The sequence below is a fragment of the Xiphias gladius genome, chromosome 14 (assembly GCF_016859285.1).
Source record: "Xiphias gladius isolate SHS-SW01 ecotype Sanya breed wild chromosome 14, ASM1685928v1, whole genome shotgun sequence".
In the NCBI taxonomy this organism is placed as follows: Eukaryota; Metazoa; Chordata; class Actinopteri; order Istiophoriformes; family Xiphiidae; genus Xiphias; species Xiphias gladius.
Window position 1 is genome coordinate 21,512,376 of NC_053413.1, and position 13,212 is coordinate 21,525,587.

General features: G+C 39.5%; 1 protein-coding gene across 3 annotated transcripts in view; it reads left to right on the top strand.

Annotated features, from left to right (window-relative positions):
* Positions 1-13,212, top strand: part of LOC120798810 (receptor-type tyrosine-protein phosphatase mu-like) — a 167,763-nt gene that overhangs the window by 119,250 nt on the left and 35,301 nt on the right. For 2 of the 3 annotated variants that reach the window (XM_040143474.1, XM_040143473.1), the window contains exons 17-18: positions 7,487-7,704; positions 10,837-10,917. In XM_040143474.1, the coding sequence (XP_039999408.1) occupies positions 7,487-7,704; positions 10,837-10,917 (299 nt within the window). Of the gene's footprint in view, positions 1-7,486; positions 7,705-10,836; positions 10,918-11,619; positions 11,647-13,212 lie in introns of all 3 variants that reach the window. The other variant, XM_040143472.1, reaches the window with a different exon arrangement.

A 13,212-nucleotide genomic window follows, 5' to 3' on the forward strand; every position in this document is an offset into this window, starting at 1 on the left:
AGCAGGAAAAGACGAGGCTGTCAGTGAAACAATCAAAATATGGCTTTTGTGTTTTTTGTTATTTTAATTATTAATTGTGTGCGTGTGTGTGTGTGTGTGTGTGTGTTGCTTTTTTTGGCTTAATGCCAGTGTGCTTGCAGTTGTACAAAACCAACCACAACAGAAATGCTTTAAGATGTACGATAGCTCTTCTAGCAGCTGCTAAAAGCAGGCTCCAAAATGGAATGAAAGACCCTAATTTACTGCATACAAGTCACTTAATTATTTCCCACATAAAGTTAGGGATTCAATAGCTAATTATATATTTTGTATGTGTTCTACTCTTCCATTAAAAGGACATTAAGTCTTGATGACGGTTTGTCTGGAGGCATGTTTGCTTTGATTGACAGGATTTCAGGTCGGATATTCTGGCTCCAAACAATTGACAGGAAGGTTTTGAGGTGCAAAGCCAAACCGCAGGCTCAATATCACTGCGTCCATGTTTTCCTACAGTCTCGTGTGTCAAAATGAATTGTGGGTTTACTGTTAAGATTTAAAAAGAAGGGAACCGGAGGGCTGTTCTAAAGCTGACAAGATAACAACATAAAATACAGTTAGATAAGATGAGGGATTAATGATCCCCATGTGGAAATGTGCCATGACAGCAGCAAATAGTAATGGATAATAAACACACTTAGGGAATGTGGGAATAAATACAACCAGAGTAAATTAGGGTTGAACAGATAGATGACAAAAAAGTGATTTTTCCCAGATTTCTTTTAATATCATTTGAGTCGTAGGATCACTGCAACAAGTGACTCTCACTCCTGTCCAACGGTGATGGAAAATCTAAACTGCAACAGCCCCTTAACAGTTTCATGCAAGATGCTTATTCGTTTATATATTTATGAATGGTGAGTGGAGTAATACATTATTTCAAAAGGTAGAATTCACATGAAAACAATTTTAAGATGATTTGATTCTTATTCACGCAGTCCTCCACCGTAGCTGTTTATTGTAGTTGTATGGATTCATCGGGCACACTGCACGTAAATTGTTTAATTACAGGGGCAGTATAAATAATATGAATAATCTCATTTGCACTTTTGTCATGTTTTGTTGGAGTAAATTAATAAAATAAAAGTTTAATAACTTTTCAGCCAAATGCGTCAGGGTGTTCAACACTAGGCCTGCATCGCCAAGTAAAACCAAAAGAATTTTTCTACAAGGCCATTAAGAGGTGGAACTGCTTTGCATCATGAGTAATTTACTTTCAAACTTATGCTTAGGAGAGCAAGGAGGCCCCATTCAATAAAACAATCCCCCTTCCTACAATCTTCTCCTTGTATCTGTCTCGGGTGTCTAACGTGGGCAGAGCTACGGTGCAATGCAAGTGAAAGAGGCATAAAAGTATATTAGCAAACTGGGAAGTACCTTGATTTACCTTGAAGTGTTAAGGAAGAAACTGAAAAAGTTGCATCTCACCATAGATGTTCACTCCTCTTCCCCCCTTCTGTTACTACTTTCTAGGTGTCTAACCTCAGCTTATAAGCAGATATGATTAAAATGTTGCATGTATCCAAACTTCATAATGTCAAGTTAATTATAGACTGCACTCTTAAGAAGCTCTCCTCTGGAGTGTTCTCTGAAGTGTTCATCTGCAGTTCTGACGACAGCCTTGTTGCCAGCCACGAGATTACAACACCTCTATGATTGATGAACCCTATTAATGCTCTCATGCATTCATCAAAGTCTTTTAAAGGCATGAGAACATCCTGCAATCGCCAAAATATGCACTTTAGGTATATTTCCAGATTTGGCTGCGGGGGCTAGCACGCAACACAGCATCAGTCAGTGTGATTATTAGGGATGCAGTTACATGTGTGACCGTTCTTTAATCAGGTGGCCATACCGGCTGCTGTGCTTGCTGCTGCGGGGGACAAGAGGGAGATCAATTGGCATAGGGCAAGTGTTGCGATTGGGTCTTTATTCCCGTGAGAGTTGGATTCATCCATCAAGCAGCAGGCATGCTAGGTAGAAACACACGAACTGTAACACTTTCTGACTGATTTATCAGGCTTGCCAAGTGGTCCCCAAACCTCAGGTATGTGATGTGACTGACTAGATTTCTTCTGTATAATTAACCCAAGTGCTTTCTGTATCATGTAACATAACATTAGACTAATCTCTTGATGGAAATCCTTAACATAATAAACTCAATGTCCACACTATAGCTAAAGACAGTTTCTAATTTAATTAGAAACAGATGCCATTTTGACATATTTGGATTACATTAATTACACTACAGGATAAAGAAAAATTGTGGTTTTACCTTAGCTGCTCTATGAATAGACACTTGAAGCTGCAAGTGAAATCAATCTAGACATTTATCTTTTTCTTGTATCAAACAAATGTCGGCCTTTTACAAAAGACCATTAGCTTTGTTTCAGATACGTCTACATAAAAACTACACAAGTTGCAATGTAATTTAAATTTATTAATTTCTTCATTCAAAATTGCATTATTAATATTTTTAAATTAGTGATGGATTAAATTACAATGTCAAATGCAAAAGGGGTTGCTTGTAGTGATGTCTTCAATTTCAAGTTCAATTTTAGGCCGATCGTTTTGGTTTTATGGCCCACAACTTGAATGTCCTGGTTCATTGTCACCGCTCTTTTCGGTCACACAAAGTAGCTGTTTTCATATACCTAAAACCTTTGAGGCCCCCACTGTACGCTACCCGCCCAGCACCAAACAGCAGACGTACAAATTTAGAAACTAGCTGGTGAACATTATGGAGAATTTAACTAAAGAGCCAGTTACTTTGCTCAGGAGTTGGTGGAGACCAAAACAGAGCTAAAAGGATAGTGAGCAATAGATTTACATTTGTTCAAGTAGCCAGAAACACGATTTCAAAAAAAAAAAAAAAAAACATTTGCTCCAACACTATTCAGGAGTGATGTGTTCCATTTCCATCTGACAGGTGGTCACCTATATCATAAATCCCTAAAGGTATGATGAGTGTACATTTTATTGAGTTACCCAAGTGGTAAACACACCTGCACGCCTGGCGCTGCCTCTGCGGTGTTATATCAGTAAGAGAAACTGAGAAAAGCCTAAATAGAGTCAGCCACTGTTAGTATTTTTTATTTACTTTTAATATATAAATAGCTTCATCTGTTGTTGAGCAAGGAAACACAAAGACATAGAGAGATATAAATCATCATCGGCATTCTTTAGAAATCTTACTTCTCATAATCACCTCTATTGCACTCAGTGTCAGAATGGGAGGCCTACTAAATGTACCATGTATAACAAAATGTGCTCAGGGCAAACACCTTGATTAAACATTACAAGCCGAACATGCAGCAAGAATCACATTAATTGGTACAAGCCTTGCAGATTTTTTGCAGGTACGAGCTCTGCATGTTGATGAAGAAGGGCAAGGAGGAAGAGCAGCTCGAGCAGGGCGACGGGATTTCATGCACGGAATAATGGAGTTTAAATAGATACATTTTAGATAGATGTCACTTACAAAACATCAGTCTATAACAGTTTGGTACTGTACACATACAGCCCCATTACAATAGAAGAAAAATCATGTTAATACAAATTTGTGAAAATATAACCTCACAAGAAAAGTTGAGAAATGATGTATACTGTACAGCTATATGGGTTTAAAAATTTAATGTTGTGTAGTGATCGATAAATACAATAATAGACCTTAAGTAACCTAACTATAATTTTGGAATACGGTGACCAGAGAGCAAAAAGAGATTCATGCGTATTCTTGTAACACCGTCAGTTCAGAATTTCAGAAGCATTACACCAAACAAAATGGTACTTATAGATTACTACAATATGAGAGAATATAATCACTGTCACTTCAAAATCCCAAATAAATGAAACGCCCTACAGTGCGCTACTTCATATATTTCATACTTAGTTTTAAATTTATACACGTATTTTATACAGTAAATTTAATCTAGAAACTTTTCAGTTGAACTCCTTCAGTCCTAATACTAAATCGCCCCAGCGTGCACAACCAAAGCTGCTCATGTTGCTGCTGTTTTTTTTTATTTTTTTTTTTTTAGCACAAATAGTTTTTGGATAGATAAGACAAAAAAAATGAAAAGAATAATGTAGGACGCTCTTCGATATATTTTTTGTTTAAAAAAACGTTTACAGAATCAATGAAGCAATGAAGTTAGCAGATAAACAGTATTGTGCATCACTGAATAGAATCTGCATCGACAAAATAGTTTCTTTCAGTTTTTCTGCTGCTTTGGCTTCTAAAGTAGGTAAATGGATAAATAATGAATGTACAGACAACCCCGTGGAAGAATGTGTTAAAGATGGAGACAAGTTTGAAATGAGACAGAGTGCAAACAACTACTGAAATGCCCCCACTGGGTTAATCAAAGACGCTTCTGTTGCCCCTCCCAGCTGGGTGTCAGTCATCTAACACGCGCACACACACACACACACACAAACACCGCAGATGTGTTTGGATCCTCTAATGAAGCCTTCTTTGTCCCAATGTCACAAGGTTTAGGCTGCTCCGGTGCTGAAAACGAGGCCCACCATGCTGAGCATGAGGTTCTGAAGCTCTTGTTTTAGAACTTGCAGCAGCGTCAACCTCCCACAGAACAGACATTCTGGCAAACACACACAGACGTACAATCTGAGCAGCTTCCTTTTTTGTTGTAGCTGAACTCGTGGAGTTAGGAGCTCTGCTCGCTTAGATCCTGGATACGCCAGGCCTGTCATGTACTGAATCGAGACAATCTCTCTAATGAGAGTTGCCGGTTATAGTTACCTGGCATGTTTGCTCAGTCTTTACTTCTACAGACATCTCTGCCATCTGTCTGTTTTGTCCCCTTTATATGCATATTCAGTGCTGTTGGGAGAAATTTTATGGTCGGGCATGCCTGCAAGCAATCAGTACTTCTAATTTTTTGTTGGGATTTTTCCATGTGCAGCTTCACGCTAGCCATCAGGGGATATGATAAATGCTCACATTCATCAACACGCACAAACATTCTACTGTTCGCTTCCCTGTACCATCTCTCTCAGCACATCAGACCCTGTAATATAGTTATCTATCATTAAATTTTCTCTTCGTACAAATGAGGAGAGAATAGCATGCCAATTAATCTTCATCTAACACCCACTGTGCCTAGCAAACATCCCAGTATGGCCGGTGCTTTCCTCACTTTGGCACTGGTGTCTGTGCAGCTTCGTTTATCCCCAGTGCTCCCACTTCAACTGTTACACGGGCCAGGAAAGCTGAAATCCAAGTCTCAGCAGATGCAGAAATAAGAACAGTGATACAGTATTAAAACCTCGAATGTAGTGGTTCTAAACAGTCTTCCCCATGAGTTCCAACAGTGCCGAATCAGTCTTAATATTGCCTGGGGTACATACACCAACGCCTCCCCTCTTCATTCCTTCTTATTACAATATGAAGCTAAAAAAGGGGGAAAAAAAAGGACAAGATTGCCATTTCGTTCCCGAGTATAATTGCAGATTAAAGACAAAAAGTGGGTCCTGCAGATAAAAATGTCACTACTTTGTCACTTTCCTTTCTGAAGAACGGATCCACTATTAGCCTCACGTCGCGGCCTTCAGAGCAAATGACTGCTTGAAGGCAGCGGGGGCCTGTTGCCATATGGCACAAGACAGCAAAAGAATTGAATAAATAGAGGAGCTTTGCGAAAACAAAGCAGCAGGAGTGCGTCATTAGACAGCAGTTGTCCGTGAGAGTGACTGCAATTCAAATAGGCAGAGGGGTCACACAGAGAGTAACAAAGTGCGAGGATCAGTGTGAGGGCTGCCATAGTTAATTTTTACACCGCTTGCTCCCCTCCAGCTATAGAGAAGTGTCGGGCATCAGATACCGCTATAGCTACAGTATGTTCCCGCTCAAGCTGTTTGCCATTTTTCTGTAGTGCAGGTTCTTTGGAACTATAGGGGGGTTAACTTCTCAGATTGACAATGTGCTGCATTATTTATCGCCATGGGGAAATTCTCTTATGTGAGTGACACCTTCCTCTAGGAGGTCGGAGGTGAGGGTTAGCCTCAGAACGGCACGCCTTCAGGGATTCAGAGCCTTGCTTAGGACACTTGAGCAGAGTTAGCGGAGAAGGAAACTGGTCCACTGTCCAAAACAAGAGTTTCAAAAATTTAAAGTTCTCTTTTGCAGTATGTAGATTTTTGAATGCAGAAGTCGGACAAAAACATCACTGCACCTAATGCCTTCCTTGGTCTAATAATAACGGGTCTTCAGCCATGCTAGCAGTGTTTTGAGATAAATGCTATTGCTCTCAATGACAATGTTACATGCTGATGTTTGGCAGGTGTTTACCATGGTCACCATCTTAGTTTAGGGTGTTAGCATGGTAGCACTAAACAAAAAGTGAATGTCTGTGAAATTGGTCACAAATCAGACAACTGGAAAAATTACATTTTTGACTTGATGAAAAGTCGAGGAATCGACAAAGTCATTAGAATTCATCTTCTGGGGACCATGAATCTCTGTATAAAATTACATTGCAAACAATCCAGTATATTATTTGCGTTGATATTTTTCAGCCAGGGGCTACTGACAAACAATTCCATCCATGGAGCCATTGCACAAGTATGACTGAAAACCAGCATATAACACACTAAGACAACACAGCAACACACAACATCAGTGGAAGGATTGTCTGTACAAGAATGTTTTCGGGCACTGTTTGAGAGCCTGGGGTCCCAACGGCAAACACTCATCACCCTTAGTTCTGTCTTTTTGACCAGTAGTACGGACGACAAGCCCTGGTCACGAGATCTTAGAGCCCTATTTAAAGAGTAAGGAGTTGCTAGTAAATGAATCTATGTGGGGGCTTGATTGTGCAGGGCCTCATACATGTAGTGAAATCTCACATCTGATTCTGTATTTCATCATGAGTCAGTGAATGAAGCCAGGACGGGTGAGATGTGAACATTGCAGCTGCTTTGTCACGTAAGAATCAGTCTCCTGATGGCATCTGTATATGCATGTATGTGTGTGTGTGTGTGTGTGTGTGAGAACTTGTGCGTGTGTATGTTTGCGTTTGTGTGTTTACTCCGTACACGCTGCTTTAATGGTGTTTGATTAGGGATAGATTGCCTGTAGGCTGCAGCACATCAACTCAGAGTAGGTCAATAAAAGTAGGTTGACTGTTTCAGTTCGCCGTTCACAACTCGAATCCTTCCGTCCCCAAATACTATATCATCAGGGTCACTGATGTATTTGGGTTAGGGTGTCGCACCTTTCCACATTCTCAAGGATTTATAGTTCATTGCTTGAAAAACCATCTGGAGCCTAATAAAGCCTAATATGACCACAACCCGGGGCACATTAGCTCAGCCATCTCATTACATCTATGAGTCATCGCTACCAATATGATATCGGATCATTTCAAGCTCAGTCATTGTTGTTTTTGTTTGTTTGTTTTTATACCCCCCCCCCTCCCATATCAAGGAAATTGGCCAAGAAGCGTAAGGAGACACTGAACAGCACCCGCCAGGAAATGACAGTGATGGTCAACTCCATGGACAAGAGCTACACGGAGCAAGGCACCAACTGTGACGAGGCACTCTCCTTCATGGACACACACAACCACACGCTGAACACCCGCAGCGAGTGTGCGCTCACACTCAATGGCCGCAGCGAGTGTACCCTCACTCTCAACGGCCGAGGTAAGATGGGTCAGCGTTAGCCTGCCTGCCTTTTTACAGTCACACACACACCGAGCAGGTTGGAAGCAATTTATTTGGTTTGGTCAGGTGAAAAAGAAATCAAACTTGACTGCGCAGGAAGTATTTGCACTGGGACAACCTGAAAATGTGAGTCTTGGTCTTCTTCCAGTAAACTGTGGATTTCGGAACATCTTCAGGAAAAAAAAACCTGAGTCCTGGCTTTAAATTTTCATTTGCAGAGTGAACATATGTGTCAAGGAATCAAAATTGTTTTGACTTTCCCAAACACAAAATATCTACATTTTCAGAACAAAGGGTATCAAATCTTTTTTTTTTTAATTACCATGATAAAGGTGGGGTTTTTTTTTTCCTTTTTTATCACTTACCACAACCAGTTGCATAAATTAGGTTTGAAAATGGATTTTTAATGAAGAACTGTCCTAATGTCCCTTTGTTTTTCTGTTTTTGCCTTGTTCTTACCGTGTCTTTATTCAGTCCATGCAAATTATTTGACAGTAATTGTGTAGCTTTTGAAAACCCGTTGTTACCAGTTTTAGTGGCAGTCAGTAGGAAAATGGCTTTTTCAAATCAAAACATTTGAACAGAATTTACTTTCATTTGACAGAAAACTCTTTGATATGATTTGGAGAAAGATTGTTTAATTTTTTCTTCAACGGAAGATTCCTCCTTCTTCACAAGCCCTCAAGGGTTTGTTCTGCCTTTTTTACATATTCTCTTTTTAAATTTCTTCAGTTTCTGTAAGTAATTTTGTTAAATTAGCTAAAACTAAACTTAAATCAGCAATTTTAATAATTCACTTCTAGGATTCCATTGCTGATTCCTGCAATATAGTTGCTCAGCTGTGGTAATAGTTGTGTAAACGATTGTGAATAGCCTGAGGGGAGTCTGGTATTTTGATCAATAATCAAGGCATCTTGAAATCCCAGACTTGACCTCAAAGCTTATCAGTAAACATGAGCACTATGAGAAGTCTGTCATGAGGTCCTAAACTCAGCCCCCGTTCTGTTTCCAAATCACGGAGTAAACACACAACAGATACTAGATGTGCTCTGGGGCGATAACCTATTAATTTTCTCCGTCCCAGGTTAAACTTAATACTTTGTTGATGGACAGCTCAGCTAAGTCTGCACCCAGGGCTTGACCTGGTATAATCCAAGGCAAAACCATCAGATTAAAACTCCACAGCAGCTCCTGTCTCCGCGCCCCTGCAGGGGATGAGCCCCAAAGATGCTCTGACCTTGATTAACTGTCTGTTGGTGTGGATGTTCAAATCTGTCTGCCAGCGTAAATGATTTAAATGCATTACTTCATACTCTGCCTGCCAGTGTTATGTCTTCAATACTGTACTCTAAAATCTCTCACCCTCTCCATGACCTTAAGTGACTGTCAATAGTTTCATTTTGCCTCAAAACATCATGGCTGGCAGATGATAGACCTGAACATGGTGCACTCATAACCCAAACCCTGTTAGCGACAGTTGGCTCTCTTGATGGCGCTCGAGAAGTCCTTATTTTGTTGTGGAACCAGGTGACAGACCAGGTTGCCAAATGGAAAAATGGACATTTACTCCATAGTCCATATTAAAACTGCCCTGCTCTGGTAACGCAATAGCAGAATCAGGAAATGTACTCAAATACTTAGCTTTTGGGTAATCAAAATTTACTTTAACGCTTCTGTTTTATACTACTTCATACTGTTGTACTTTTTACTGTACCAAATTAGTTTGACAGCTATAGTTACCAGTTACTTTGCAGATGAAAATTTAACATATAGATCATATTATTATTGTGTGAAATATGTTGTATATTTATCAATTAAAAGACCCAACGGTATGTAAAGTAGTTAGTCAGTAGTAGTGGTTAGGCAGTAATAATAATTCATTAATATACAATACAACCCTGACAGGGATCGTTCTGCTGTCTAATGAGTACTCTTGTACTTTTGATATTTTAAAGTAGATCTTAAATGATTAGTTGGTTAATTGTCATTGTTAAGCAAAAATGCCAAAAATGTACTATTTCCAGATTTTAATATTTGCAGTTTTTCTTATTTTTGTATGATATTAAACTTAATTGGGTAACAAAACAACATATTCGAATATGTCAACTTGGACTCTCGAAAATTTGACATTTTATGGTTCAAATTATTATTCAAATAATCAGGACAGTAAGATCAATTGATGATGAAAAAAAATGGGCAGTTGCAGTCCTACTCTAAAGCGAGACAACACAAACTTCTTCTTACAATTGAAAATTTCAATTATACAAGTTATATTTATAGGCAATTTAACACACTCTTGCTCGGTTCAATACACACAGGAGTTTTGCCGCTACAGTCTTACCTTGTCTTGTTTATGCTAGTTAATGTTAGCAAACATTAGATACTTCCTGCAGTAACACTAACAAAACAGAATCATTTTGCCAACTTCATGACCACTCTCTGCTTTGCTACTGACGCACTATTTTTTAGCACGTCACACACATACATTTAAATGGTTTTATCACAAAAACAAAACACTGTACCTCATGGAAATATGCTTGTTGTTTCTTGCTTGTAGTCCCATTCCGCTTGCTGACATTTTTTAAAGCAAGTGACTAATTATTTATATTTTTAGAAATTTACATAAATAGACTTTCAATAGATACCATGCATGTAGGGTGAGACAACAATAAATGCACAGAAAGTCGGCAAAATTGAAACCAAATGCACCTGGATTCCAGAGGGCTGAGTAAATTTAGCTCGTAATACTTTTGTACTTTCATTTGAAGGGTCCATTCACCCAAACCACAATGCACCAACCTCTAGCATTGTCTTATATTGCATTGTATTTAATTTGCTCAAGGTTTTGAGATTTCAGCTGCCACCACCGTAGAGTGGAGGTGAATGGATTTTTGTCTGTGCATTCACCCTAGGGTGAGTGAGTAAACATTTTTTTCTTGTAATTAGGGGGACGTGATCCTTTGTGTAATTTTGAAAGCAGGAATGAATGGTGTATTTTTATACAGTGGTATTGCTATTTTACTTAAAGTAAAAGAATCTGAATGCCTCCTCCGCTACTAAGCAGTACTAGACTATTGACGCCTAGTGTTTTGATCTTCTTTCCATCTGTAGCTGGATCGTCACCCTCTTCCTTCACGTTGCCTAAAGCCAACACTCTCAGTACTTCCATCCCCACCAACTCCTACTATCCAGGTAAACATACACTGTATTTCCTCACGCTTATCCTGTGTGTCAACAAAGAAGCGCTCGCAATATAAACAGTGATATTGAGTGAAACCGGAAGGTGTGAAATTCAGTCATCATGAAACCTGCAAAAGTAGGAGGATAAACTAATAAGAGGCCGTATTTTCAAACAAGTATTAATTAGTTTTATGTTCTTTGTGATACTTCTTTTTTTAATGTAAATTACAGACTAGGGCTGTAATGTGTGGTATGAATTTACCTAATAGGGTTTATATGTGCTTTAAAAATTAGACAATTTCACAAATGAGAAGGTAGATAAATTGACTTTGGATGGTTTTACACCCTGCTACATCTCTGATTATAACAGAGTGTGTTTTATATCATTTTGCCAAGATAGAATTTAGCTGTTCAATTATAACTTCAATTTCTCCAAATAATATCCATAAATGTATGTCTCATGTCATCAGATCACAGCTCATTGATTAGATGGGGTAAAGGGCAGCCAGATTTATAATCAACTTAACTTGCTGTATAATTAGCTTTTTCTGGAAAAAATGATAGCTTTTATTGTCATGCAGCTTGGCAAGAACCCAAGAAAGTGTAAATGTTTTTGCTACTGTTGTTTTTTTGCGGACTTATTTTGGCTTCTTTTATTTACTGCAACTCTCTTTCCTCCTCCAACTTCTGCACTTGTTGTGGGGGTATGAGCAGATCCCTTTGTGCCAACCGCTATCTTAGGTGAGACACATTCTCTTTTCCCATTGCTGTTGATTATTTATTCTTAATTCAATGTTAAAGAAAATTGCAGTACATTGCATTCATAAGATGGCTGTTTGAAGACTTGACTGTGAGGACAAAAAAGCACAGACTTTTTTTTTTCTTTTCCATTTTTGGTTTTGTTGGCTTTTCTACTAAAAATGGCTTCCTCACCTTCATACTTGCCTGCTGCTTCTCCCCCTTTCCTCCTCCTCGCCCCCTCTCCCTCCTTCCTCCCCTCTCCCTCTCCCTTCCCCGTCAAACGAGGGGGCTCTCCTGGGCTGAGGCTGGCTTCACTCCATCCCATCCGCATTGCGTGTCGTGCGTGTGATGTCACATACGTGTTTGACCTCTCATATGCATGGACAGACATGTGGACTGGATGTGGGGGAGTGTCTAAGGGGGGCACGGGGGGGGTGGGTGGGGGTGCAGTTCGCCCCAGCGCCGCGGCTGCAGTGCGCTGAAGCCATAGCAGCTGCACTGAGACACAAACAGAAATCAATGTGAGAGGGAGACGGCAAAACGGTCTCTCTTAGCCCCCCTTACCAAAAATTACAAAAACGGGTTGCGTTCGGTCTGAACTTGGAAAGTCTAGAATTAGCTGTGCTGCCCTCCCCTCCCTCCCCTCTCTCCTCACTACGCAGTTAACTCCCCTCCCTCCCTCCAAAACAACAACCTTTTCTATTATTCTTTTTAATGTTGCTCCCCCTGCCTTTGGCTAACTGCTAGTGACCTACTTGTTTTTGTTTTTGTTTTGCCAGTGTTTACTCATCCCGTTCAGTAATAAAATAGAATTATAAAAAAGCATTTTGTTCCTCGGTTAATTATTACTGGCCTTTGTTGAAAATGCAGCATCTTATTTGAGCAGATGCTTTTCTACCAGCGGAGCACATAATGTAGCTACTAAGTGGGGCACTAGAACTGCAATAATTTAATACTCAAGGCCAAGAAGAAAGACGCAATAAGCAACTCTACTCCAGCTTCACCACTAGCAGCATAACTGCATTTTTAAGTACGCAACTTACAGTTAGGGCATAATTTTTTCACATTAGTGTAACTGGAAGCAGCGTCTTTCATCATCGCCGCTGTGACAGCTGCTTATGTTAGTTCCACATTTAATGAAGCATGAAACAATTAACATGAAATTACGGCAGCCAGTAAAGGTTACATGCTCTCAGTTGTGACACATTCAGTCACAGCATTGTCTCATCAGTTGAGGTTAATGATCAAAACTGATTAGATCATAAAGGATTGGTAATGTTTTTGATTTCATCGCACACGCCTTTAAAACAACCCAAAAAAAAATGGTATAAATACAGGTGTCACCACTAGCACATGCGAATATAATTATAGCAATTAGAGAGAGAAATTCAAAATGTCGGAATACTCGAAAAGTAATTGGCGTCATTAGAATGTGCAAGTTAGAGATCCGAAACTATTACTTATTGTTCCAAAGACGACCAGTATTTCACCATTATTTTCTCCCCTGAAATCCATGACTTCCTTGTTTTTGTTCTTTTACTTTTGTCTTTGCACTGTTGAAATTGC